The 25,412-nt window shown below is 42.1% G+C and overlaps 2 protein-coding genes across 3 annotated transcripts; one reads left to right on the top strand and one right to left on the bottom strand.

Moving 5' to 3' along the window:
- Positions 1 to 1,138: 1,138 nt before the first annotated feature.
- LOC118223580 (sterol 26-hydroxylase, mitochondrial-like) lies at positions 1,139 to 13,101 on the top strand. The gene is made up of 9 exons (XM_035410293.1): positions 1,139 to 1,409; positions 5,280 to 5,470; positions 7,186 to 7,385; positions 7,688 to 7,885; positions 8,183 to 8,346; positions 8,775 to 8,941; positions 9,582 to 9,663; positions 10,090 to 10,290; positions 10,566 to 13,101. The coding sequence occupies exons 1-9, from the start codon at positions 1,179 to 1,181 to the stop codon at positions 10,695 to 10,697; spliced, it is 1,566 nt and encodes a 521-aa protein (XP_035266184.1). The 5' UTR covers positions 1,139 to 1,178; the 3' UTR covers positions 10,698 to 13,101.
- Positions 13,047 to 24,271, bottom strand: LOC118223579 (1-phosphatidylinositol 4,5-bisphosphate phosphodiesterase delta-4-like). Of its 2 annotated transcripts, XM_035410292.1 has the most exons (17): positions 24,119 to 24,271; positions 23,630 to 23,750; positions 21,520 to 21,564; positions 21,134 to 21,292; positions 20,472 to 20,700; positions 19,851 to 19,980; positions 19,283 to 19,514; positions 18,641 to 18,842; positions 17,456 to 17,600; positions 17,076 to 17,228; positions 16,095 to 16,457; positions 15,506 to 15,653; positions 15,246 to 15,362; positions 14,782 to 14,960; positions 14,529 to 14,661; positions 14,287 to 14,436; positions 13,047 to 14,064 (listed from the first exon to the last, which is right to left on the bottom strand). In XM_035410292.1, the coding sequence occupies exons 3-17, from the start codon at positions 21,557 to 21,559 to the stop codon at positions 13,967 to 13,969; spliced, it is 2,478 nt and encodes an 825-aa protein (XP_035266183.1). In that variant the 5' UTR covers positions 21,560 to 21,564; positions 23,630 to 23,750; positions 24,119 to 24,271; the 3' UTR covers positions 13,047 to 13,966. The 2 variants fall into 2 exon arrangements, with proteins under 2 accessions (XP_035266183.1, XP_035266182.1); XM_035410291.1 differs by lacking the exon at positions 24,119 to 24,271 and having other exon boundaries at positions 23,630 to 23,862.
- Between the last annotated feature and the right edge of the window lie 1,141 nt (positions 24,272 to 25,412).

Below are 25,412 nucleotides of genomic sequence, written 5' to 3'. Positions count from 1 at the left end.
CTTTATTGCCATGTCAACGAGGTTGATTGGAATGTGATTCAGTGAGCTCATTAACAATACACTGACAATAAACATATTACCACAAAATGCAGGGTAATCATGAAACAAATGATAACACCATAAAATGACCATCACCATAAACTAATAGAATAAATAATGTAATTTAAAAAAATGTAAATATCAATAATAAAAAAAGACTCATTGGGTGCTGTCAGTAGCATCGGTTAACTAGGGAACAATGCATACACCAATGTCCTGCAATCAAATAACAAACACCATGGCATTTTGGAGTTAAGGAGGCAGACAGCATCTGGATAGGTGCTATTATAGGACCTAAATGTTCTCAATTTAATGCTTCTCAGTCTTTTAAGGAAAGGGAGGAAATTAAAAAGGTGATTAGCTGGGTGAGAGGGATCTTTCAAAATCTTATGTCTTTTTTGTAGCCTGGTGTAATAGATTTCAGTCAGGGGTGGAAGATTATAACTTGTCATTTTAGATGCAGCGCACCACTTTGTCCAGCCGTGTTGTATCTTGTGCTGAGGTGTTGCTGTACCACACAGTTATAGCAAAGGTGAGGTTACTCTGAATTCCTGCTGGATAAAATCGTACCATTCCCTTTTCCAGGTCCTGTTCTTTTGTCCCCAGACACCACACAGCCACACATAAGCTGTATGTGATTAACAACGGCAAACAGGTGCACTCCGTTTCCCCCACCCTTCAGCCCTGCATTCTGTACTTGGCTTGTTCCCTGACAGTGGATCTGAGGAAAAAGCCAGTGCCGACAGGGTTTTCAAGTCAGATGTAATTTATTTAAAAGAGTAAATGATGATGAGGGATGCACAAGTACACCAGACAAATTACAGCATATTACCATGAAGTAGTCAATTCTATTAAACTTGGAGTATGGCAAGGAGAATATTTCTGAGAAAAGAAGCTTCCACAGTTTGTTTTCAGCATTTACCCTAAAATTAGTTGGGTTAGGTTAGAGACATGGTTCATACACATGCTGAACTTTGCCATAATGTGTTTATTCTTTATTTCTACAGTCCAGGCAAATCAGATGAGATCATGGCCGCCTCCCCCTAGCTTCCACACCCGCCTACAGGGAGGGATCCCTCCCCTTTGTTTCTCAGCTGTGAAACAAGAGCCTCGCAGCAGACATTCCTGCAGCTCTTGCGATGGCAGTGCGCTTGGCTCTGGGCTCGGCACAGAGGGGGGCCCGCTGGCTGCGGCGGCCCACAATCAGAGCCCTCGCAGCGGGGAGAACGGCAGGAACCGCCCCTGCTGTGGCTGTTTCTGCCAACCAGGTCAAACTGAAAAGTGAAGAGGATCTCGCAGAAATAAATGCCCTGCAGATGTTGTACCGGATGACGTTTAAAGGGTACCTGAAAAAAATGCATGAGCTACAGGTATCTACGCCTTACATGTCTTCTCTATTCCTTTGACTTTGTTTGGTGAAGTTTGTGCACTATTGCCTTTTCTGTTCACTGCAGGATTGAGGGTGAAAGCATGGTTCTGCAGCTGTAATGAGGAATCAGTCCAGGATAGTTTAAAAAAATCATGCTTGCTGCCTTTTATATTTAGCCAGATAAATAGGACCGAGCTCTTTATATGTTTACAGTTACAGCTGAGGGTAAACTGAAGGGAATGGAACAACAGAATAGTATCCAGGTCGGCAGCGTGTTTTTTGCCACGGTTTCTATGGAGCTGTGGAAACAGTCACATGACAATGAATGTGCAGTTGCGCAAGACCCTGTTTACATGCACCTTTTTTCTGATTCAGTCAATAGATCCATCAGTTTTTTATTTGTACAGTTCCAGGAATATGAGAATAATGGAACACAGGAATACTGAATCATGTCATTCTGACTGGTTAGACGGTTGATGTGTGAGTTCTTTTCTCCCAGGAACAATAACTATTGAAAGAGGGAGACTAAGTTGCCATAAGTTGTCGCAGAGCAAGTAGCTGCTCCTATAAAAAGAGTTTGGTTGGAATAAGGTCCAATGTGCAAGCAGAGGATTTACATGCTATTATAAATTCTCTAAAGCTGCGCTAAGGAATTTAGCATGACACGATATTGCACTTGTCTTGTTTGCAGTTACAGCTGTGTTAACAAGCTGTACAACTACTATCCATTTTCCTACAGTGTGCATGTACATTCGAGTAACAACGTGTGCCAATCAAAAATAAAAATAAAAAATGTGGTTGATTTGGGCCTCTACTATGCCAATAGGCCAGCCTGAGCATGGCTGTAACCGCTGGTTGATGATGATGGTGATGCCGATAAAGATGACCAGGGGGCTCAAAGCTGAATTAAAAATCCAAAGTTAGCAGGGAGCGGCTTTAGCATTGCAATGTTAGGCAGAGAAGTATTCCCCTTATCCAAGGGCCTAGCAGATACTGTGAGATACTCTTGATACTAGGTTTATTCCTGCGGGAAGAGTGCAGCACACTCACACTGGAATGTTCAACATCTAATAGAATATATAGGGTCTGTATGCCCCTTTGAAAAAAATATATTGGATACTACTTCCTAATACATATATAATTATAAGATGGTGATTATTTTTTCATTTGTAAATCGAGTTGAAGTTATGATTATGAGAGGCATTTTGGAACAGAATGTCCAATTTTCAAATTATTCATACTGGTTCAGTGTGTGGTCCATACCAGACAATATAAATGTATGGTCTGATTCATTTATTGAAATTTGACAGCTAGTCTGTAACGTATTTCCTCTGTCTCCACTGTTACACACTTACCCACTGTGATCGGTTCCGACAGGACCCACCATCCCCACTGCTTCACGATCAAGCTTCAAGTTTCCCCTCCCCAGTCAGCGAAACAAAACTTTGCCTATGTGTGTGCACATACATGGTATCTGATTTTGACTAATTATAAATCTGGGAACCCTAACTGAAGTAGCATTGCTGGTTTGGAACATTCCCCCTTGTATGGTAAATCCTGGGAACATGAGGGCCGAGGTTGGAAACACAACCAGCCCAGGTCCCATTATCAAGCACAAGGTTTAAACAAACCTCCATGCCTGCATTTTTTTTAAGACACACCTTTGAATTGAATTTTCCTTTCCAAATGGCACTGTCAGCAAGCGAAGATTAATTGAAATATGTTTATTTTTCCAATCCCAGCAGTTTTCAACATTAACACCCGCGTTTCACTTCTGGCACTCTGAATACTGAACACAAGTGCATCAGCTGTTAAAATACTTCACTTATCTAACATGTAAAATATATCCATTTTATTTAATTTGGTAATGATTATCAAATATATCAATTATCAATTACATCACCAAATTTGATGATATATAGGCAGAGCGAACTGTTATATTAAGTTACAACAAATATTCTTGTCTAATCTAAAGATAATGTTCAGCTACCTTAAAACAATTAACAAAGGTTACAGACATGGACAGTCACACAAGAAATGAATGAAAGAAGATACCTAGATACAGGATTCAGATGCCCACTTGTAACTAACTGTTCTCAGGTTGCCCAAAACTGACTGTTAACTAAAAGAAAACTGAATATTTTATGTAAACACACCACACACCTCCTCTGAAACACACACACACAAAGACCCACACTCACGGACACACACACACACACATCTCCAAGGGCCAGCCCCCCCAGTCCCAGCTCTGTCTTATCTCCAGGCTATGCTGGCCGAGCACTTTGACGCTTGCTATGGCTGAGAACGGCCAAGTGGTGAATTACATGTCTGACAGCACATGAGAAAAATGTTATATTGCAGTAGTTAGTTTTAGTTCAAAGTACAAACAGATGTTGCCTCTCAGTCACAAACACAAAAATGGATTTTAATGGAGGTGCAGAAGCTTTCATAAAGGTTTAATGAAAGTTTAGATTTTTTTTAAATGAAGGAATGTGACAAATAAAGTGATACAGATAATGCTGCTTATGCTCTTAGGAACGCATTGTCTTTTCACTCAGTATTCAGTCTTCCTACTTCTTGAAAGTTGTCCAAAAAGCACTGAGGACTGCAATGTGGTTAGAAGGTTATTATGCAAAACTTATGAACTTATGAACAGGCATACACTGAGTCATTGCATGCTGTGTCTGACATGATTTTTCAGTATTGTACAAGCAATAGTTAATTGTCTTTTGCTGCTCCAAAAATCTAATGCTCAAGAATCTAGTCTTGCTGCATTTACATTTCAGAATCATCCAAATGCATGATGCAGGTTATTTATTACATTACAATAAAAAAATTACATAACAGTTGATTGTATCTAATAGGGCCAATTTTAAGCATAGGAGGCAAAGGTGGTCGCCCAGAGCACCATCTGTCTGGGGGCCACCAAACCAAAGTGGGGAATGTGCGCGTTGTGATAGGCTGCCTCCCACCCTCCCGCAGTCTCATTACATTACATTACAGGCATTTAGCAGACGCTCTTATCCAGAGCGACTTACACAACTTTTTACATAGCACTTTACATTGTATCCATTTATACAGCTGGATATATACTGAAGCAATGCAGGTTAAGTACCTTGCTCAAGGGTACAACGGCAGTGTCCTTACCCGGGAATCGAACCTGCAACCTTTCGGTTACAAGCGCAGTTCCTTACCCACTGTGCCACACTCCGTCCTGATCCGTCCTAGTCTCACCTAGAGAAAGCCATGTCTGGCATCCAGGGATGTTTTTCTCAGGAACAAAGATATATAATGTAGTAGAAATCACAATATATGTTCATTCATTTGACACAACACAGGTACCACAGTAACACACAATGACAGTACACTACAGAAATATCTGCATAATGTAAGGGGCTTAAGGTAGCAATATTTTTGAATAGAAGGCGAATTTCCAGGCCAAAATTGAAACACAGTCAAAAACGACACCGGATACAAAGTGCGTACATTAATTTTGACTTTGAACTGTTCGTTAATGACACTAAGGGACACATTCAGATTATTGGTTGTGGTGACCACAGAAGACATGGCAGTGACAACTGTTGCTGCACCAAACACAGAAAACAACAATGGCTGTGGTGAAGGAGCAAAAACTTTGACTGATGAAAGGCAATGATTTCAAAGTAGCTTTAGTTATTCAGCACAGCAAAAAAAGAGAAAGAGTTAAGTAAAAGTTGGTATGCTCCTCTGCTCAATCAGATGACAAGACAGGACATGTCCTCCACTCATGTGATAGTTCATTTCCTCCTAATCATCCCAATCATCGCCTTTACTCAGCCATTGCTTGTCATGCTACTGAAAAATGTGTCTGTGCTGCTAACTGTGCCAGGTGTATGAGAAGCAGCTGTATGGCCCCATTTACAAGGTCCGGATGGGAGACTTCAAAGCCGTTGTTCTGAACAGCGTGGAGCTCTTGGAGGAGCTGCTGAGGAAAGATGAAAAGTTTCCCTGTCGGGGTGACATGACTCTGTGGACGGAGTACCGTGACATGAAGGGACTCGGCTACGGACCTTTCACAGAGTAAGAGCCACCGACACACAGGCCGATCTATCCAAGAAACCGCTCTGTGCCAAAGGATCCTACCCCTATAACATCAATATATTACCAGTCTACATTTAGCAAAATCAAGGGTGAGTAGAAAGGTAAGAGTTAGAGTTAGAGTAGAGATAGGGGATAGAGTTAGTGCAGAGGCAGGATTTCGAGTGAATGAAGAGGTAGTGGTTATGGTTAGTGACGGTTGTGGCCTCTTTGTAAAATACTGAGCCTTGTTTGTGTACAACGTTGATTTCCCGGTAGTTTGCTCTTTATCAGATGGTCCTTGAGATTTTTGTTCTTGTAGGCAGAGATGAACTTGTAGTCCTGGAGTAGGTCCATGTTCTGAAGGATCTTGGCCAAGTTTTTCTTAATTTTTGCTGCTTAGCTTAATGCTGCGTGATGATGTGGTGATCAGTGCAGCCAAGAAGGTCTTTCGGGTCTGTCTAAGGAAAGAACTGGAGTACCCCTTTGGTTTAAATGCATTGAAGAGTGTTTTATTGGCCTGTTCAAAATCTGTATTCTTCCAGCAAATCCTGTTAAACCTGAACAATTGGAATTTAATCTTGCCCTTGAAAGTGTGCTTAAGGTGGGGACTGTTTTTTGTGTAAAAGTGCATATGTGTCTGCATCTTTAAAGAAAACCTTTGTATCTAATGTGTGTGTTTGGGGGAAATGAGGGTCCCTTGTATGTGGTAATGTCCAAGAGACATATTTGTTGGTTATGTGTGCTATGTTTAACTGTGATTGATCTATGGTGTGTGTCTAGGACTGGCATGAAGTGTTTGAAATCTGTCTATGTGTCCATGTCCCCTTAGTATCTAAAGTAATTAGTGGGTACTTTGGGGCATGTCTCCTCCCAATGTGCACTGTAAAAGTTAACATAGGCTGGTGCAAATGTTGTTGAATTCAAAGTTGTTTTTTGTGGGGCCGACTTTCCAGAAGTTGTAGGAGAGTTCATATCTGGACGATCATAAGCACATGGTGATCTCTTAGTCTTAAACAAGCTTTAAATAAGAAATAATTGCTTAGTCTTTGTCTGTCAGTTGCTTTCAGCCGGTTCCTCTCTGGCGGGATGGCTGGGGGAGGATAAGGAGCAAGACCAAGCTCACCAGTTTGGACTTCAAGAAATGTATAAGAGACAGAGAGAAAGAAAACACACACACACACACACACACACACACACACACACATACATGCAATATTTATAACTTCTTATTGTCCTTGGGAGGTTCGGTGCCAGGAGATGGATGGGGCCTGCTGCAAGGCTTAGGAATTTAGTGTTGCACAGACTTCTAGTTGTGCTACAGAACACTCTCTTCCCTTCAGAAACCCAGGAGTTCCTGTGTGGTACAGAAGTCCTTATCTGGAAGCTTAGGAACATACAGCATGTTCCTGCAGATGTTCTCATTTAATCTCCCCCAAGCTGAACCTCTGGTGGGGTTCCAGGTTTCTGGAGTAGTTCATGAGTAGAGGTAGGGGTTAGAGTAAGTACAGAGGATAGTGCAGGGCTTAGGGATAATGTAGAGGTAAGGGTTTTAGGGTTAGGGGTTAGAGTTAGTTTCAGACATATGTGGCTGTTTGAGGCTGTGAATTGGAAGGATTTTATGATATCTAAGCAGGTTTTTCTTGTTTCTTTGTGTTGCAAGAGGGTGCCTTTTGCAAGTATTTTCCTTGACAGTCATGTAATATGTCCTCCTGCAGAGAGGGGGAGAAGTGGTACAAGCTGCGGGCCGTTCTGAACAAGCGCATGCTGCACCCTAAAGATTCGGTGCAGTATGGAGATGTGATCAATGAGGTTGTCACAGACTTCATCAAAAGAATATACCACCTGCGCCAGATCAGCCCTTCGGGTGACATGGTGACCGATGTCTCCAATGAGCTCTACCGCTTCTCTCTGGAGGGTATGCACGCAGCTCCTCTCCTGTTGGGTGGCTCTACTGCCCTCACCTGACATCACTCTAAATGGAAACATCCTTTAATTACAGCCCAAATACTCAACATCCTCATTTTTTACTGATCACTTAAAACAAATGAACAGTGTTGGCTGAGCTCTGATCCAGGACGAAATTTGTAGAATACAGGTTCACAAGCAACATAATTTCATTAATACCTCAATAATTAATGTTACCTACAAATGACTCTTCAGTGCCTCAGTGTTCCTCAATGTTCCTCATTTTCACACACACATCTTGCTGTGATCCAGGAATTTCCTCTATTCTGTTTGAAACACGCATTGGATGCCTGGAGAAGGAGATCCCTGAAGCAACTCAAGACTTCATCAATTCTATTGGTCAGATGTTCTCCTACAGCATGCTGGTGGTCATGTTGCCCAAATGGACCCGTAACGTCCTGCCCCACTGGGACTGGTACTTGGCTGGCTGGGAGGGCATCTTCAAATTTGGTAAGTATGCAAGGATACTTTGGTCATGCCTACTTAGTTCCGTTATTACTTTGCATTTATTGCATACTTGCATATTACTTACCTTTATTGCTTCAACTTTATTGCATACCTGCATTATGTACCTTTACTACAGATCTGTATTACTTACCTTTATTGCTTTACCTTTATTATGTACCTGCAATACTTTATCTTCATTACTTTATCTTCATTGTATAACCACATTCATTGCCTTTATTACTTTATCTTAATTACTGACTTCTATTACTTTACTAATCCCTTATAAATATAAAAACCCAGCCAGGAACTTGATTGACAGAAAGATGGATGCCATTCAGCACCGTTTAGCCCAGGGCCAGGAGGTGGAAGGAGAGTACCTGACTTACCTCATCTCCAACAGAAAGATGAGCAGTAAAGACGTATACGGCAGCATTGCAGAACTGCTATTGGCTGGAGTGGACACGGTGAGAATCTCACAGCAGGTTTCTATTTTAGCCATTAAACATGGCGGTTCTCAGTTTCACCGTTATTAATATAAGTATATTATACTGTAAAAATGAAGTACCATAGGGGTCATGTATGGTGAATTAAGGGAAGAATTATGACAACACTGCTCTGCATTTTTACTTTAAATGTTCAGTAACATCAAACAGTTAAACAACTAATTGAACCCAAGAGATATAGACCTACTATAAGTATTGAGAAGGAAAGGCAATTGCATATGTTTTGTTGACATCCTGAACATCAAGTATATATCTAGTGGATGAGGTCATATAGTTGCTCCATGCTGCCTTTGGAATTAAATCACATTTCCTATTGAGAATAAAGATGATGAGAAATGAGATGATTAATTGATGTGCTCAGTATCTGACTTTTCCTCTGTATCCTCTAGACCTCCAACACCTTAATGTGGGCCCTATACCTGCTCTCCCAGAACCCAGAGGTGCAGGACAGGCTACATAGGGAGGTGTCCAGCTTCATTTTGGGGGGCAGGCCCATTACTGCCCAGGTCGTCTCTGACATGCAATTCCTCAAGGCGGTGATTAAAGAGACACTGAGGTGAGGGATGGACCAATCACAACAGAGTGGCAGTTAGGCGGTGATTAAAGAGACACTGCGGAGAGAGATGGGCCAGTCACAGCCGAGTGGAAGTTGAAGGATGTATTATAATCATATTTTTCGGTTAATCAGTATCAATCAGTATGTTTGAAAATGTTTACATAATTTAGGTATTGAAAATGCATAAAAAGTTGAAAAATTTATTGTTTTTTCATTAAAACACCAGGAACAACATTGAATGTTTAGGTATTTATTTATATATGGAAAGAAATGCAATTTTTTTTTATTAAATGTGGGATAAAGAGGTTTTTTTTACTTAGGGAAAGAAGATCTGTTAGATGCACTAGATTCATAAATTATAAATATATAAACACATTTAAATTTTTATTGCTCTGTAATTAGCATTATTATAGTCTGTAGAATATGTGTGCTTGATGAAGCATATCAACTTTGCTCTATAGAACAGGTGTGCTTGAAGAAGCATCTCAACTGTGTTCTGTAGGACAGGTACTTGATGAATCATTTCACTTGCACTCTGTAGAACAGCTGTTTTTGATGAAGCATCGCACCAGCACTCTGTAGAACAGGTGTACTCAATGGAGTCTCACCTGCTCTCATTTTCTATGTGGTCCATTTTCAGGCTGTATCCTGTGGTTCCCGCGAACGCTCGGCTCATGACAGAAGCAGACATTTCCATCGGAGGCTATTTTTTCCCTAAGAAAGTGAGTCTGGCCTAGGTGATCGGACAGGGGACAGTTTGTTCCATTTCAATGTGCTGAGTGCATTGAACTGCATGCCGTCCATTTTAACAGCTGAATGTATGAAATCACATTCAGTACAAGACTGTTAAGCTCCACCCATTGCCTTCACTCCACCTCAGTCTGGCTCCTGTTGTGTTAAATGCGCCACACAGCACCTTTACTGCAGGAAAACAATGGAATGAAAAAATTGAATCGAAAGGTAGAGTAGAGTTACTGGCAGAGAAACAGAAGCAAAATTTACCAGAAATTCATCTTAGACAAAAAATTATAAATCTGTGTTGCTGGGATGCAAGTCATGGTGGGTGTGTGACTTGTTATGGCAGGCGTGTGACTCATTATGGCAGGTGTGTGTGTGTGTGTGAGAAGTTTGTCCTGTCTTCCTTCTAGACCTCATTCACCATCTGCCACTACTCCATAAGCCAGGATGAGAAAACCTTCCCTGAGCCGCACAAGTTCAGACCAGAACGCTGGCTGCGGGATGGCAGGCAGCGACCCAATCCCTTTGGCTCTCTCCCGTTTGGGTTTGGGGTGCGGGGCTGCGTTGGCCGCAGGATTGCAGAGCTGGAGATGCACCTTGCTCTGTCACGGGTGAGAACATACGAGGACCAGAGGTCACTGATGCTGTAAACATAAAAAGGTCTATTGTGGAATTACTATTGTCACTAACGCCATTACTAAGGTCAACAATGCCACTGGTAGCACCATCAGCAACACCGTTACACAACATGTTCACTAAAACCATCACAGACACAATTACAAAAGCCATAACTAACACTTGCTCTAACACCACTACAAACACCATAACCGACACCACCATTAACACCATCGCAATATTAATACCTATCATTTTTTCCTACTTCTAGATAATCAGTCTGTTTGAAATCAGACTAGACCCACACATTGGGGAGGTCAAAGCTCACAATCGCACTGTCCTGGTGGCGGACAGACAGGTCAATCTGCACTTCGTGGAAAGGAATGGAACCTCTTCAAACTGATTACCTGCAGAATGAAGTTTCCAAGCAACAGGCAACAGATAACAATAAGCTGAGTTGTCAGAATCTTCTGATCTTCCTTCTCAATGAACAAGTTTCAGTAAAGAGGGGTGAGAAAGTTCAATTAGCAGTGAAAAATTCAAACACCTTTTGATTTCTAAAGAGTTCTAACCTACCTCCAGGAAACTCGGTGTTACTAATTGACCCTGACCTGAGATTTGAGCGACCAGCAAAAAAAATCAGTCTAGTCCTGCTGCCAAATGAGAGATACATTCATGGCCAGTTTATTTGGTACACCTGCTAATTAACGCAAATAGCCTGTCACTCCAGCAGTGAATCATGTGGCTGAAACGCAATATATAACATACAGTATGTAGACATAGTGAAGAGGTTTTATTAACTGTTCAACCAAATATTAGAATGGGCAGGATGCATGAATTAACTTTGACCATGGTATGATTGGTGGTGCTAGACGTGGTGGTTACAGCTGTCCTTATGAGATTTTCTGGCACTGTAGTCAAAAGTTTATAGAGAATGATTCTAAAAACAGCAGTGGTACAGACCACATACAGACATTAGGAAGAATGTTTTCTTGCAGAGAGTAGCCAATGGGCCTCATTCACAAAACCCTTTCTTAAGTTATTCTTACTTGTTCTTAAAAATGTTCCTACGAATAAAACAAATAATTCATGAAATTCAATCATAACACGTGCCAACTATTTTTTGTGCTCATCCCAGGTGTATGATATGATGAATGCTGGCTGTTTGTAAATTTTATGCGCAATCCTGTTCATGTGATTTGCATAAGGAAACAGCCATGAACAAATACAGATAAGGAAACATTCTTACATGCACTTTATGATAAAATGTGATCATACACATGTTTCGTGAATGAGGCCCAATGTGTGGATTTGCCTGCCAGGTCACGTAGTAGAGGTGGAAGTTCTGGGGATTTTCAAGAACAGGCTACTAGTCTGTAGGTAATCAGAGCACTAGGTACAATTTAAATGGCGAGCATTGTTGGGCTGAATGGCCTGTTCTTGTCATCTTGTTTTGTTATGTTCTGTTATGGTGTGCAGAAGAACATCTGTAAACAAACAATGTGCAGGACCTGGAGGCGGATGGGCTACAGCAGTAGAACAGGTTCCAAGTTCCCCTCCTAACAGTTAAGAACAGAAAGATAAGACTACAGTGAGAATGTGAAAACCAAAACTGGATGGCTGAAAATTTGAAAAAGAAGGTCTGAAGAGTGTCAATGTCTGCTGTGGCATGCAAATGGTATCAAAAAGTCAAAAACAGCATGATTCCATAGATCCATTCCCCCTTATGTCAATGGTGCAGGTTGGTGGTTGTGGTGTAATGGTGTGCGGAATGTTTTACTGGCACACATTAGACCCCTTAATACCAACAGAGTATCATTTGAATGTCATAGCATACCTTAGCATTGTTGCTGACCACATGCATTCCTTTAATGGCCACAGTCTACCCTTTATCAAAAGGGCACTTCCAGCAGGATAATGTCACAAAGCGTGCATCATCTCTGCTTCCACAAACATAGCAGTGACTTCAGCATGAATGTGTGGGCAAAAAATGTGCAGGCACTGTGTGATGTTATCGAGTCACCATGGATCAAAATGCCCAAGGAATGTTTCCAGCATCTTGTTGAATCTTCACTGGGAAGAAGATTTTTTTTTTCAACTCAGATCACTGCAATTCTCTGTACTCATGCCTGAGCCAAAATGCCTAATCTTGTCTGTGGTTAGCTCAAAATTCAACTTCTCATCAAAGAGATTTCATGTAACACCCATCCTGGGCCCACAGCACCTTCATTTTATCTGAATATTGATTTTAATAGTTTGCCCATCGCTTTTAAGACAAGGCTTGGTCTAGCTTGGTCTAGCCTTAGAATACAAAGGCCTCACTGTTCTAGCCATAAATGTAAAACAAGAGGGGACAAAGCATTCACAGGTAGTCTTCAAATTTCATTGAATGTTTAGGAAGATTTTATCTGGGCCTCTGACTTAGTGTCTGACTTGTTTATAAACATTTCAGACTGACCAGCACATTATAGATATACATAAATTCACTGAATGTATTGTTAAATTTGAAAAGTGAATATGTATATGCATAATATAATCATATATATTTTATATGAAACTGTCTATCTGAAATAAACTTTGTTTATAATCTGTACGTCACAAGTAAAAATGTTCAGTTGATGGACTCACCCAAGTATCTGTATGAGGTCACAACAGCAGATAGCAGTAACACAAGAGTTCCATCTCAGTACATATAACACAAAATAATATCAGTCCGATTACACAGTAAGAGTAATGGCGCACATTTCAATACTTCCATGCAACTTTTAATTCCTTTAATGGTCAATGAATAAACTGTTTTACATGAATATGTCTTTCTAACTGTTGTGTTGACTAATGTTTACTCAGGACAGAGAACCTTAGAAAATAATAGTCTGTGTGGTGAGAACATTCATCCCACTGCAACAATAACATAGGATTTATTTCTGTAAAAAAGATTTTACTGATGACCAATTAATAAACATCCAATTTAGCCATCTTCTTTAAACATTGTACAGTCATGATTAACATACAGTTAGTTGCCAAAATAAAGGAAACACTTGTGTAACTGAGAAATATAAAGGATGTTCAAAGCAGGTGCTTCCACACAAGAGTGGTTTTGGAGTTAACTAATCAAGTAACATCTCAGCATGCTCACAGTTGTGCATAAAAATGCTAGACCGGTCAAGTTGCCCATTATGTTGGCTTTCATGGCTTGAATAGGAGATCTTGGTGACTTTGAAAGAGGGTGGCTGTTGGGGCACGTAGACCGCTCAACTTGCTAATGCTTTTCAAGGAACAGTAGCTAAGGTAATGTTGGAATGGAAGTCAGATGGGGAAAGACATCTAGGGGCAGCTGTGGTCAAAAGTACATACTCCTCGACCATGACGTCTGTGCATTGGTTTCAGATTCAAGGCAAAATAGAGGAGCAACTGAATCAGATGACAAATATCAATCTAGGGCATGAGCATGTAGTTTCATTAAGAATAGTATGTCAAGAACTGTACAGAGATGTATAATATGGTTGGTGTTTCCTTTTTTCCTTTATATTTGGCAGCTATCCATTGATCTAGACATAGATACACACTCAGATCTACACATAGCAGGGGAGGTACAGACATCTCTTGCAGTCCCAGGGTAAGCACTGTGTTCACAGGAACTGAAGCATGTTCCTAAAGCACTCATGCAGGAGGTCATGGAGAATTAAGCTTTGTGATCCTGATGTGCACAAACAAGGAGGAAGGGGATAAACTAGTGCCATCTTTGGACAACAGGGGGACATGACGGTATCCTGGAAAGGCAAGAAGAACAGACTTTAAGTCAAGAGAGAAGCACAGGACCATAGAGTTCCTAAGGCGTCATGGAGATCATACATTCTATATACTATACATTCTATTTTTCTTAAAACTATGCTTGTTTGATACTCTGCAAAGACAAAATGCTTTTACCATTTTGTATCCAGTTTGATGCTGAAAACAATGGGGTTCAGCCAGAACATGAACATGATACTCACCTGGCTGAATACAAGTGAATGGCAAGGTGTATTGGCCGATGAAGTCATTCTTTGATGCATGGTCATAATCTTCCACAACAAAGCGCACCAGAGCCAGCTCTGGAGCATGGAGGACGAACTGCACTGTGTCGTACCACAGCGGGTTGAACCCTGTACAGTAGACACCAGCAGCAGGTTCTGTGTTAACATGACATGCATTGAGATAGGGCTAGTAAAACAGTGCTGGGTAATCCTCCCCTCACCATTGTTGTCAATATATCTGGTCTCCTGCTTGGCTTCGTCAAGTGGTACCCCATGGACCTCTACTCTCACAAATGGGTCAACAATGGAGCCCTCTTTTTTGCTCACTTTTGGAAACTGCTGTCCACTTATCACCTGAGGCAGACACGGACAAACACGCACAGGCACACACTCATAAAATGAGCAAATGATCTTCGGCATGCAAACACTGTGCTTTTAGATTATTATTCCAGATTATATTCCCTCAGACAGAACCTGTATGGCGAGGCGGACGGGCTGGTACTCTTCACGATCCTGAGGGTTATCTGGGTCAAACCTCCTCTTGCAGCACCTCAGGAACTTGGGTTTCAGGACGTAGCCACAGCGACCATTCTGGTTGAACAGACCATCATTTAGGTCCATCTCCTCCCCAGCTGTCTGGAAGTTGAGAGCGACTATGAACAAATGAGAAAAAAAGAAATAATGTGGTGCATCGCAAAAATGTGGCGCTATTTCCGCAAGTGTTCTAAAGCTTTGCTCAAGCATCCATGTCTCCAAAACTTTCAATTACCAGCACATATATTATCAGTCATTTTGTTTCGGTTACTTATTGTATCAAAGTCACATTCTCTGCATTTGGGCACTAGAATAATATATGCACATAAATATAAGATATGTGATACATATCATTGCATAATCACATTCAGTACAAACATTTCACAATAACACATATTTCTCACCTAACTGGCACCCCACATTCCACATGTCCTGTGGATCGTAGTTGGATGAGTCTGTTCTGAGGCCCCCTGGGTAAATTCTGGTCAACTGCCTGGCATTATGGTGCACAAAGTCAGCTCCTGTGGGGCACAGACACATTCTATATACTGTAATACTGTCAGGCTTAACCCAGGCGCAAGAGGTGAACCTGCTCATTCAAGTCTTGCTTCTGGAGGGATAAAACTGAGGCAGTTCTGATTGGATCATGCAGGTGATAACTCACCTGCTGAGCGAATGAGTTTCCGGGCCTTGGACTCAGTGAAGGAAGAGATCTCATAGAACTTGGAATGAAGGCGAGAATGCTCGAAGCTGGTGAATTGGACACTCTTGCAGTACACTACACAGTCTGAGAGCTGTCTGAATAGATGCGTCTGAAGGAATGAAACAGAATGGAACGCTATAATCAGTTGTAGACTTGGCATAAGATGTAAAATGACTTTTTGCACCAAGCCAGCTATTATTCTACCCATAAGTTGCATGATATTGCAGGTAAAGTGTGATGAGCTGTTATAAATTATTTGTATAAACCCTGCTCACATTTGGAACAATAAAGATACCTTTATTGGTGTCTTTACTCATACCGTGATGGACGATAATCTCTCTTATTATCGCACACACACACACACACACACACTACATCAGTGCAGCATCAGGGGAGATAAAGGACAGAGCAGTTGTAAACACTAACAGCTCACCTCAGCTTGGACGCGTTGACATTACTGCACTGTCATAAATTGAATTTCAGGGGAAATGCAGCATAACTGTCAAAAACTCATGGGATGTCCTACGGAGAACCTACAGTCTCCTTTTACCTTATGCCTTTGGCGTGGGCTGCCTGCATGGTGTGAGTTCTCCTCAGGGACATCAGCATCCTCTTCCTCATCACTCACTTCGGCTACCAGAGGCTCCTCTGCCTCCACTCTGTCCGCTCTGCTTGGGCTCTTGTCCACTGTTCCCGCTCTGCTTGGGCTCTTGTCCACTCTCCCTGCTCTGCTTGGGCTCTTGTCCACTCTGTCCGCTCTGCTTGGGCTCTTGTCCACTCTGTCCGCTCTGCTTGGGCTCTTGTCCACTCTGTCCGCTCTGCTTGGGCTCTTGTCCACTCTGTCCGCTCTGCTTGGGCTCTTGTCCACTCTGCTGATCTTCTTCCCCTTAATCAGGATCTTACCTATCAGCTCCTGTCAGACACAGTCAGGAACCATCATTCCAGCAGGGAGATGTGAATGACAGTGACTTAATCCAATTAAAATCATGTTTTAAAGTAAAGTTCACATGTAAGACGTTTCAATATATATAATGTCCTGCCTTTTTAAAATAATAATCATAGTCATTCTTGAGGATATGTTTTCCAGATTCAATTATTCAGCAATAACACATCGCAATAACAGTGCTTAAGGGGAAAATGTAATAGGGCTTCCTCGTAAAAAAAAGAGATTTGTACACAATAAGAGGATTATTTAATTCTCCACATAAGCCAAAAAAATGCAAGAATTATTGCACATTCCATAAGAGAGCACTCTCATTAGAATTAACAGCTCTGAGGTCACTGGATTCTGCCCAGACACTATTAAATCCTGAACACATTGATTGACTAAAAAGCTTCTGAAGGAAAAAGTTAAAAAAAAAATCTTGTAAACCCTCATCTCCTAACAGCATTTAACTCTGCCAGCAATATGAAGTGCATTAAGAGGCAGCCAGAGAAACAAAGACCCTGTACCCGTGGTATATTTTTTCCATCTGGATGAGTGCACAAGTGCACGGGTACATGCTCTCAAACTGTGACACGGTGAGCTGACCTGTGGGGAAGGCAGCCTATCGGGGAGCTTGCTGTCCACGGGGCTCCTCAGCAGCTTGTCCCCCAGGATGCGCTGGAGATGTTGCGCCATTACCGCCTGCTGCTCGACGCCGCAGTGGTTCTCCATGGACAGGATGAGGGGGTACTCCGACGCCTGCGGGGGATTATGCAGAAAAAGGAGGTCACGAGCGGGCAAAGCTGTGCCTCCGCTGGCTGTGGGCACTCAGCTGCGTCCAATGGGAACACGTACATATGTCCAGCACAGCAAAAGCAAGCAAATTCAGAACAGCAGAGAGACAGCGCAGCACAGAGACACATAGTGACACAGAAACATGTACAATATTATACAGGTTGCTGTCAGGTTGCTGGCATGGTGCTCACCCTGAAGGCATACTTTTCCACAGCTATGATGACATCTTTGAAGAGGATCTTTGAGGTGAAGGTGTGTCCATGGTAGATGATCGGTTCTCCATTGGAACCGTCCCAGCAGTCCAGCTCCACACACCGACAGCCCCGCTTCAGGGCCCTAACAAAGCAAAATGACAGGAAGCAAATAATCAGACAGGAAGACAAGCAGGTAACAGGTCAAAGCAAAATGACAGGAAGCAAATAATCAGACAGGAAGACAAGCAGGTAACAGGTCAAAGCAAAATGACAGGAAGTAAATAAGCAGACAGGAAGACAAGCAGGTAACAGGTCAAAGCAAAATGACAGGAAGTAAATAAGCAGACAAGAAGACAAGCAGGTAACAGGTCAAAGCAAAATGACAGGAAGCAACTAAGCAGACAGGAAGACGAGCAGGTAACAGGGTATCGCAAACCAGAAGGCGGAAAAATCCCCCGGGAGAGCTTTTGATTCCCTTGATGTTAAGAGGCCCCCATCAGGCTGGCAGGCATGTGGATTTGCGCCAGTCCAGTAGGCATCACAAATCAGCCCATTGACTTTCAACTTCTAAAAAATGATAAACACCCAGCACATACAGTAGTCTGCGGGCCCAAGTCTGTAATCAGCTTTAATCAGGCCAACAGTGTTTTTCAGCATAAGTGAGTCCCATTTGGAATGCACTTACATGATGAAAAGCCTGCAGCTTAGTTGGAGCAGAGCATGTACCTTATGGACAGGGCTCATGTTCTAAAAATAAAGATTTCATAGACCTATAATTCACCCCAACCTGTCTTTTATTACATTCTGATATGCCAGCCAAATTAAAAGGATGCCTTATATAAAAATATTTCCCTTATATGGAGGGAATACCAATATATTGGCATTCTTAATTTCATTTTTTGGAAATCTGTTCTGATAATATTTTCAGAATTTTAACTGACATACTGACTTATTTGAGAAATAAGAAAATTACTTGAAAAGTACTATACATTGTAATTTACAATTAATTTATTTAATGTACTGAGAAATGTATTGCATCAATACAGCATTCTTCATGTAGAACTATAATGCAAAATATACCGGTTATTTCTGCTTTTGGACTCATTAGAACATATTTAAATATAAACAACTATGAGAAGTCTCTAATAATCTGAGCATTATACATCAAACGCAGCACCTTACCGAATGTATCCCTCCACACTGCTTTGGCCAATGAGCTGGTCCTCCAGCAGATAGGTGTTGTGTGAGGAGGAGATGAAGTAGTGGGAAAGGGGCTGGCTCATGTCCTGGCAGATGCCCTGCAGCTTTGAGTTGAAGATGGACCCCTCAGGTGAGCTCAGGTACATGAGGAATCCATCGATGGACATGGCTGGAATTCTTTTGGCTATGGATGAAAGCAGGAAGGTTAAGCCTCCCGCATTTCAAAATATATGCTTTCAACCTCATTAAACAGCTTTATCGATATGATTCTGCATGTCTCAGGTCTCAATAATGGAGCTCTAGTTTGTGTTTATGCGGAAATACAGAAAATCCTCCTATCTCATGTTCAAGGACTGTCATTCTGAGGGGCAGATTAAAAATCTCCTGTTAGCTTCTGTAACTGTCAGTGACCATGAGGCTGACTGTGGTCACTACCTATGAGGTTTTCAAGTCAATTCCAACTGAGCTACGGTAAAAATAGTGATTAAATGTACTCGGTACTGGAGTTCTTGGCCATAACCGCATGCGACACTAACACAGTGAGGTTTATTGTAATCACTACTGATGTGGGACAGAGTGGTCAGGTTTGTGGCTGGTAATGGAGTGGTCGGATGTGGTCGGCACCTGCTTCAGAAGGTTCGTATCGGTTAATAACCTCCAGGGCACGTTCCTGGCTGCTCCCGCTCTCCTGCTGCTCGTCTCGCAGGAAGTCCTCCAAATCCATCAGGCTCAGCTTCTGCCCATCTCCGGAATAATCCTTAAACACCCGCAACACATCCTCCCTCTTCGTCAGCATCTTGTAGAACACCACAAACTCCTCATCCTCCAGCGTCTCTGACTTCGATCTGTCCGCCAACTGACCAAGACAACAAGGAAGTGGCGCCAAAGAGAATTAGAAGGTAGCCGCTGTCGTGCAAGCATGCTATATAATAATACTGTGCTGTGCTGGAATCTTAAGGCTGCTCAGTGATTGGCTGAATGGGTGGACGGAAGCTCCCACAGAAAAAAAAAACAGTGAGAGTATGGCGGAAATGTCATCAAGCAGACACCTTATATGAGGCATGTCAAACACTGAAATGATATTTATGGTTTATTTTTTACCACAGACAGTCACATCAATAACACTTAGTCGTAGAGTCTACCTTAAACTTCACCAATCCTGTCAAGAGTCTGAGTCACTGGGTGAGCATACCCTGAAGAGGTGGAGGGCATGGTGTTCATTCATGTCTATGTTCATCATCTTCAGCAGGTCCCGCACCTCCTTGAAGTTCATCCGTCCATCCTTGTTTTTATCTGCCTTTCGAAACCAGTCCCCAATCCATCTGAGCGAGGGGAGGAGTGACTTAAGGCAAACTTTTAATATGAAAAGGCACAGGACCTGTGGTGAAGGTAAATTTCACCTGCAAGCTTCCCCACAGAAAATACAGAGCTTTCTACCAGTCTATGAAAAAGGTGTTCATTTGTTTTGGTCAAAAGACAAATCTACTTTCCCGCGTGTGTGTGCGTGTGTGTGTTTGAACTTCAGATGGGAATTTTGGTTCATTTCATATTTTAATATTTCATGCGTCCTAAGCTGGAATAAGTCTGTCCTGGCCAATCACTGCATGAAACTGCAGTTCTCTGCAACATCCCAGACTTTTTGCTTATATCATGCATGAGCTCATAATTTCCTTCATTAATAGACATTTCATAGAAAGAAGGATGATTCGTAAATATAAATTTTATTCATCCAGTTTCTCAGCAAGGGCGGGAATACTGATCAAAGCAACTGATTAGCCATGGCAATGTGAGATGACGAAGGGATTGAGGATACTGGTCTATTCTCTCCTTCGGCGTCATGCTTTCCAGATGTTCCATCAGCTTCCGCACGCCCTTGACCCAGGTCTGGGCCTCTTCCGCTGACTCCGCCACCAGGTCCAGGTTGCCACGGCGACCACGGAACACCAGTGTGAAGCAGCGATTCGCAGGGAACTCATCTGCGATGCTCTGCAAGACCTCAGACTGGTGCCCCTCCCGCACGGAATCTACGTCACCTACTGAGACTGAGGAAGGGAAAACATACTTATAATAATGCTGTGGTTCATGAGCTATTACCTTGATTTTACCCTTTAAATAATGGCCAAATAATCTGGCTGTGACTAGTTAAGGTAGCCCAAGAACTATTTGACAATGTGTACTTCAACCACTTGTGAATTGTTTGGTTGCAAATCTAAAATTGTGGAGTGCAAAGCCAAATCAAGAAAAATATGCCTTTGTCCCACGCATAATAGAGCTAATTGTAACTGGAGAAGCTATACACCACATGTGTACATGTTTTTATGCCATCATTATTTTCTTGCCTCTCACAGTAAAATATCAAATTTCATTATTAATGGTCCTGAGCAGGTCTCACGTGCAGGTGACATAGTCTCTCTCTCTCTCTCTCACACACACACACACACACACACACACACATACAGACACACACACACTCACATGTGAACTGGGCCTTTCCATCCTCCTTGGACAGCTCACAAATGTTAACGCCATCGTCCTGCAGCTTGAAGTAGCGCTGCTTATTACGGGAGCGTGACTTCACCTTCCTCATCACAGAGCCCACCATCAGGGGCTGCAGGTAGGCATCGCCATGGGTACCTGGGGTGGGGAGTGCTGGCATCAAACTGAGGGCTGGACCCAGTTTCCAGGATGTATTTATCTTCAGTTTTTTACTTTTTTTAAAAATAATTTGTTATCTCATACCATAAGTGTGGAAATTTAGCTACATATAAATGTTGATCACTATGTATATGACACTGAATGGGTTTGTAAGGTAAATTATGTATTCATTTCAATAGATTTATTCAAAACCAAAATAAACTTACATGGAAAAATAGTGGTTGAAGCCATTTCTTGCTCTGTCATAACCCCTGCCAACAAAAGGCAATGATTATTACATTGTTTCCATTAAAAGGTATTTAAAAGTATGAAGTCACATGTAATTGGTATGCCATCTACTTGTGCAATTATAACAGAGCATAAAGAGTATATATAAATAAAGTATAAAGACCTGAGAGAGAAACAACTGGAGAGAAATTAAGTATTATATGGGGGAAATATTACTATTACTATATACACACACATAATGGTTTATCCCTTACCCTTAATAGAAAATTATAGTTTTTACATGCACCAGCCTTGAGTCTTACATGTATGTACAACTATGTGTTAATTTATCTTGGCTGACCTTTGAAGTCTGGCTCTGTCACCCTTATATGACAAAAGCACAGCTTTCTCTAGTGTGCTAATCATAGTAAGATTTCATTTTCCATTGAACAAATAGAGAGCTCAGCATAGTCTTGGGGCAAAGAAATCAGCAAAATAACATTCCAGCTAATTAAATTATTGATCGACCAGTGTTAATGGGTACTGCATACCAACAGCAACAGCAGGAACCACCCAATCAGAATCAGTCCAGGGTTTTCCTCTATCCTCTGATTGGTTGGGGAAGCTGACAATAAAACCTTCCCTCCATCTCACCAGTGATGTAACAGTGATGTAAGAGGGACTGTAGGGAGGGAGGTGTCTGTGACATCCATTTATAAGCCATTCATTAGGAGTCCCAGCGTCTGGTTCCAGAGCTGTGTTGATGCAAGAGGATGGTGTGGGCCGTGGACTCACTGAGAGACAGACCTGGGTCAAATACGTATTTGTTCTGATTCAAATACTTTTCTGTGCTCTATTGACCTTGCCTGGTGTAATTGAGCCTGCCAATATGACCAGAAGGCAGGGTTTGCACTTTTTGAGAGTATTTCATTGGTTCCAATGCACCAGACAATATCAGTAAAGCATAGAAAAATATTTGAATCCAAACAAATACGTATTTGACCCAGGTCTGGTGAGAGACAATCCTGTGACCTCCCTCTCCACAGTTTCACTGCAGTTTTATTTGTTTTGGTGCTGTGCTCTGGCAGTATTTTTCTGTACTACGTATAGTAATTACCCCCGCCCCCAACAGAAGCACTGAAGCAGACAGAATCTTCCTCTCTGTTTCATGCCACTACAAACCAGAAACCTTTAAGTATGAGAAATACGTAGACATGGTGTTCATGGAACCAGTTCACTAATGTGTACTCATAGCAGGACCATATACATTAGCTATGTTCCTCTGTACATTAACAGCACACCAATCATTTCCCATCCAACACAAGTTGAACAGTCTTTCCTACAATGATCTCAAGCTCACAAGCTCCCAGTTTCATAAGAGAAACCAGCTTGAAACCTGGGGCCAGCTTCATTAGTCCAATGCCTCATAGCCAAACAATGGGGTCAGCTTCATTAGTTCAATGACCACAGGCTCGCTGTACTTGACCCACTCTGACCACAGCTTTTATTGTTCGTGATAATTTACTTCAAATGAAAAGCTTCCTTCTTTCAGTGGGTCTAATGAAGTAATTCCCATTTGAGACCAAGAGAGACACTTCTGGCAAGAGGAGTTTATTTACACCAGATGAGTGATGAAGCCACATGATGCAGAGTGGTCACATTTATGTCTAAAATCAATATAATTAGACTGAGTCCTGCAGAATGTCTTTATCATTACTAGGAAATCAGGACACAAATGAAGAAAACATCACAAACCACAAAATACTGAAAAACACAAACCCTGATGAGCCATAACCAAACTGGCATCATGCAGCAGCCAAAATAACATCTCGAAACAAAGCACTTGCTCTCACAGCTGTGTGAACACAACAAAGGTATGCATAAGTTAAGAAATCACATGGTTTCTTCATTTTCTATTAATAGAACAGTCAGACCTGACTGCAATTCTGCAATAGCAACACATAACCAACGGCTCAATATCATGAGCGGAACAAAGATCCAGAAAATAGTAGCTAATAGATCTGCCTTCAGAATGCCCCACCCTTGCCTGGTCGCTTATGTCCCGCGCAGAGCTTGAGACAGGGGCAGGAGGAAGCTGGGAACGCTCACCTAGCAGAGGAGCATCCCTGGGGTGGAGGAGACTGCGGAGAGGAGGTGCTTGCTGGAGCTCTGGCAGGGAGTGGCTCTGGAGCTCCGGCCCTGCCTCTGGTTGTCTGGATGCTCTGTCTCACTGCAGGGAGTCGTGGGACAGACGATCACCAGTCAGCACCGTCATGTGCTGATACACTCCTCTCCTTCAGCGTCTCTCTCTCGCTCCCTCTCTCTCTCTCCCCCCTCCTCCCTCCCCCTGCCTGCCTCTAAGCTTTTATCCCTCCCTCCCTCTCCCTCCCTGTCTCATTCGATCAGTCCCTCCCTCTCTACCTCACACTGCCGAATCATTCCCATCTGCAGCTCCATAGCTTCCCCTCCCCTCCCCCTCCTTCTTCCCATCTTTTCCTGCGCAGCATTTGTTCTCCTTTTCCTGCGGTTTCCTTCCCTCCTCTGCTGCACCCTCTCTCTCCGTCTATCCTCAGCAGACCCGCTGGGTATACGAGTTACCTTCTCACATGTGAATGTCATCAAGCTGCTTTGCGAAAATGTTGTGAAATGAGCAGGAAATTCTGATGATCAGTGAAGGCAGTGTAAGAGCGTTAGCGCTGAGGAGAAGCTGAAGCCTCCTGTAATGCGGTAACGCTACGGTGCTCGCATGCAGCAAAGCAGTCAATGCCTGGGGAGGGATAGAGGGGGGAGGGGACTAGGGCACATGGGATAGACAGTTACAACACTCTCATAATTAAAAAGGCCAATGAATTCATTTAGACAGCCTAAATTCAAGGTCTCAGTGGCGACATTTAAGAGACGAGACCCTAAGGGGGTGGTGATTGACTTGTTTTTTTTTTTTGTTTTTTTCATTCAGGAGTCCGTAGGTGTCAATAAAATTGCAATTAATCACAATTCTTGTCATATTTCTTCCATTTACTATTTTTCTAATAGAATGTGTCCCTTTCTCTTTTATGTGATAATATATGTAGGCTAAATTCTTAAATGAATCACAAGAACAATATGTTCATTGTATTGCATTGTATTGATTGCAATAGACCATTTTTTTCAATTCACTGACATTGACCTAACCAGACTGCCTAGATGCGTAAGACTAAACAACTAAATGACTAAACATAAGCATAATGTAAGACTACCAGAGAGTAGAGAGTTATGTGGCTAAATATGTATCCCTTCTGGTACCCAACACTTAACCTTCTCCTGCTTCATCACACATTCAGCTTGAAGTCATTCCCTTTCACCTGGAAATAAAACCTGACCGGTTAGCCTTGGCAATTCCGGATAACATTCTGCACGTGGTAATCCCCAACAATCCTCAAATCCCGGATTTCTGAACCAGTTAGCCTTGCACTGTGACTCAAGTAAATCAGTCTGTTAGCCAGCTCGTACAGTGTGACTCAGATAAATCAGGTGGATACAGTGAAGTTCTCCTATAAGAGCATTTGCTAAATGAATGTAATGTATTGTTGATTTAGCAAAATGTCAATTTAGTTTTAGAATACAAAAGCAACATAGTGGCACTTTGTTACAACAGGCAGTAATTATTTTTTGATTGGTCAACGCTGGGTCCAGCATAGTTGGTACAAAACCTTTTGCAAAAGCATAACTACGAAGTGCAAGAGCTTGGTTAGGATCAAAGTTAATTTGTTTAGGGAACACTTTCACGGGACAACCAATGCAACAGTAATGCAGCAGCATGATCTCCTGGCATCGATTTTATTCGCAACCACTGTAGATGGGTGGCTAAGGCCTGAATTTCACTCAGGACAGATCTAATGGAAACATCGATTCA

This window comes from Anguilla anguilla, chromosome 3, assembly GCF_013347855.1.
Source record: "Anguilla anguilla isolate fAngAng1 chromosome 3, fAngAng1.pri, whole genome shotgun sequence".
In the NCBI taxonomy this organism is placed as follows: domain Eukaryota; kingdom Metazoa; phylum Chordata; class Actinopteri; order Anguilliformes; family Anguillidae; genus Anguilla; species Anguilla anguilla.
Note: the sequence above shows the minus strand (reverse complement) of the source record. Positions and strands in the feature narration are given on the sequence as shown.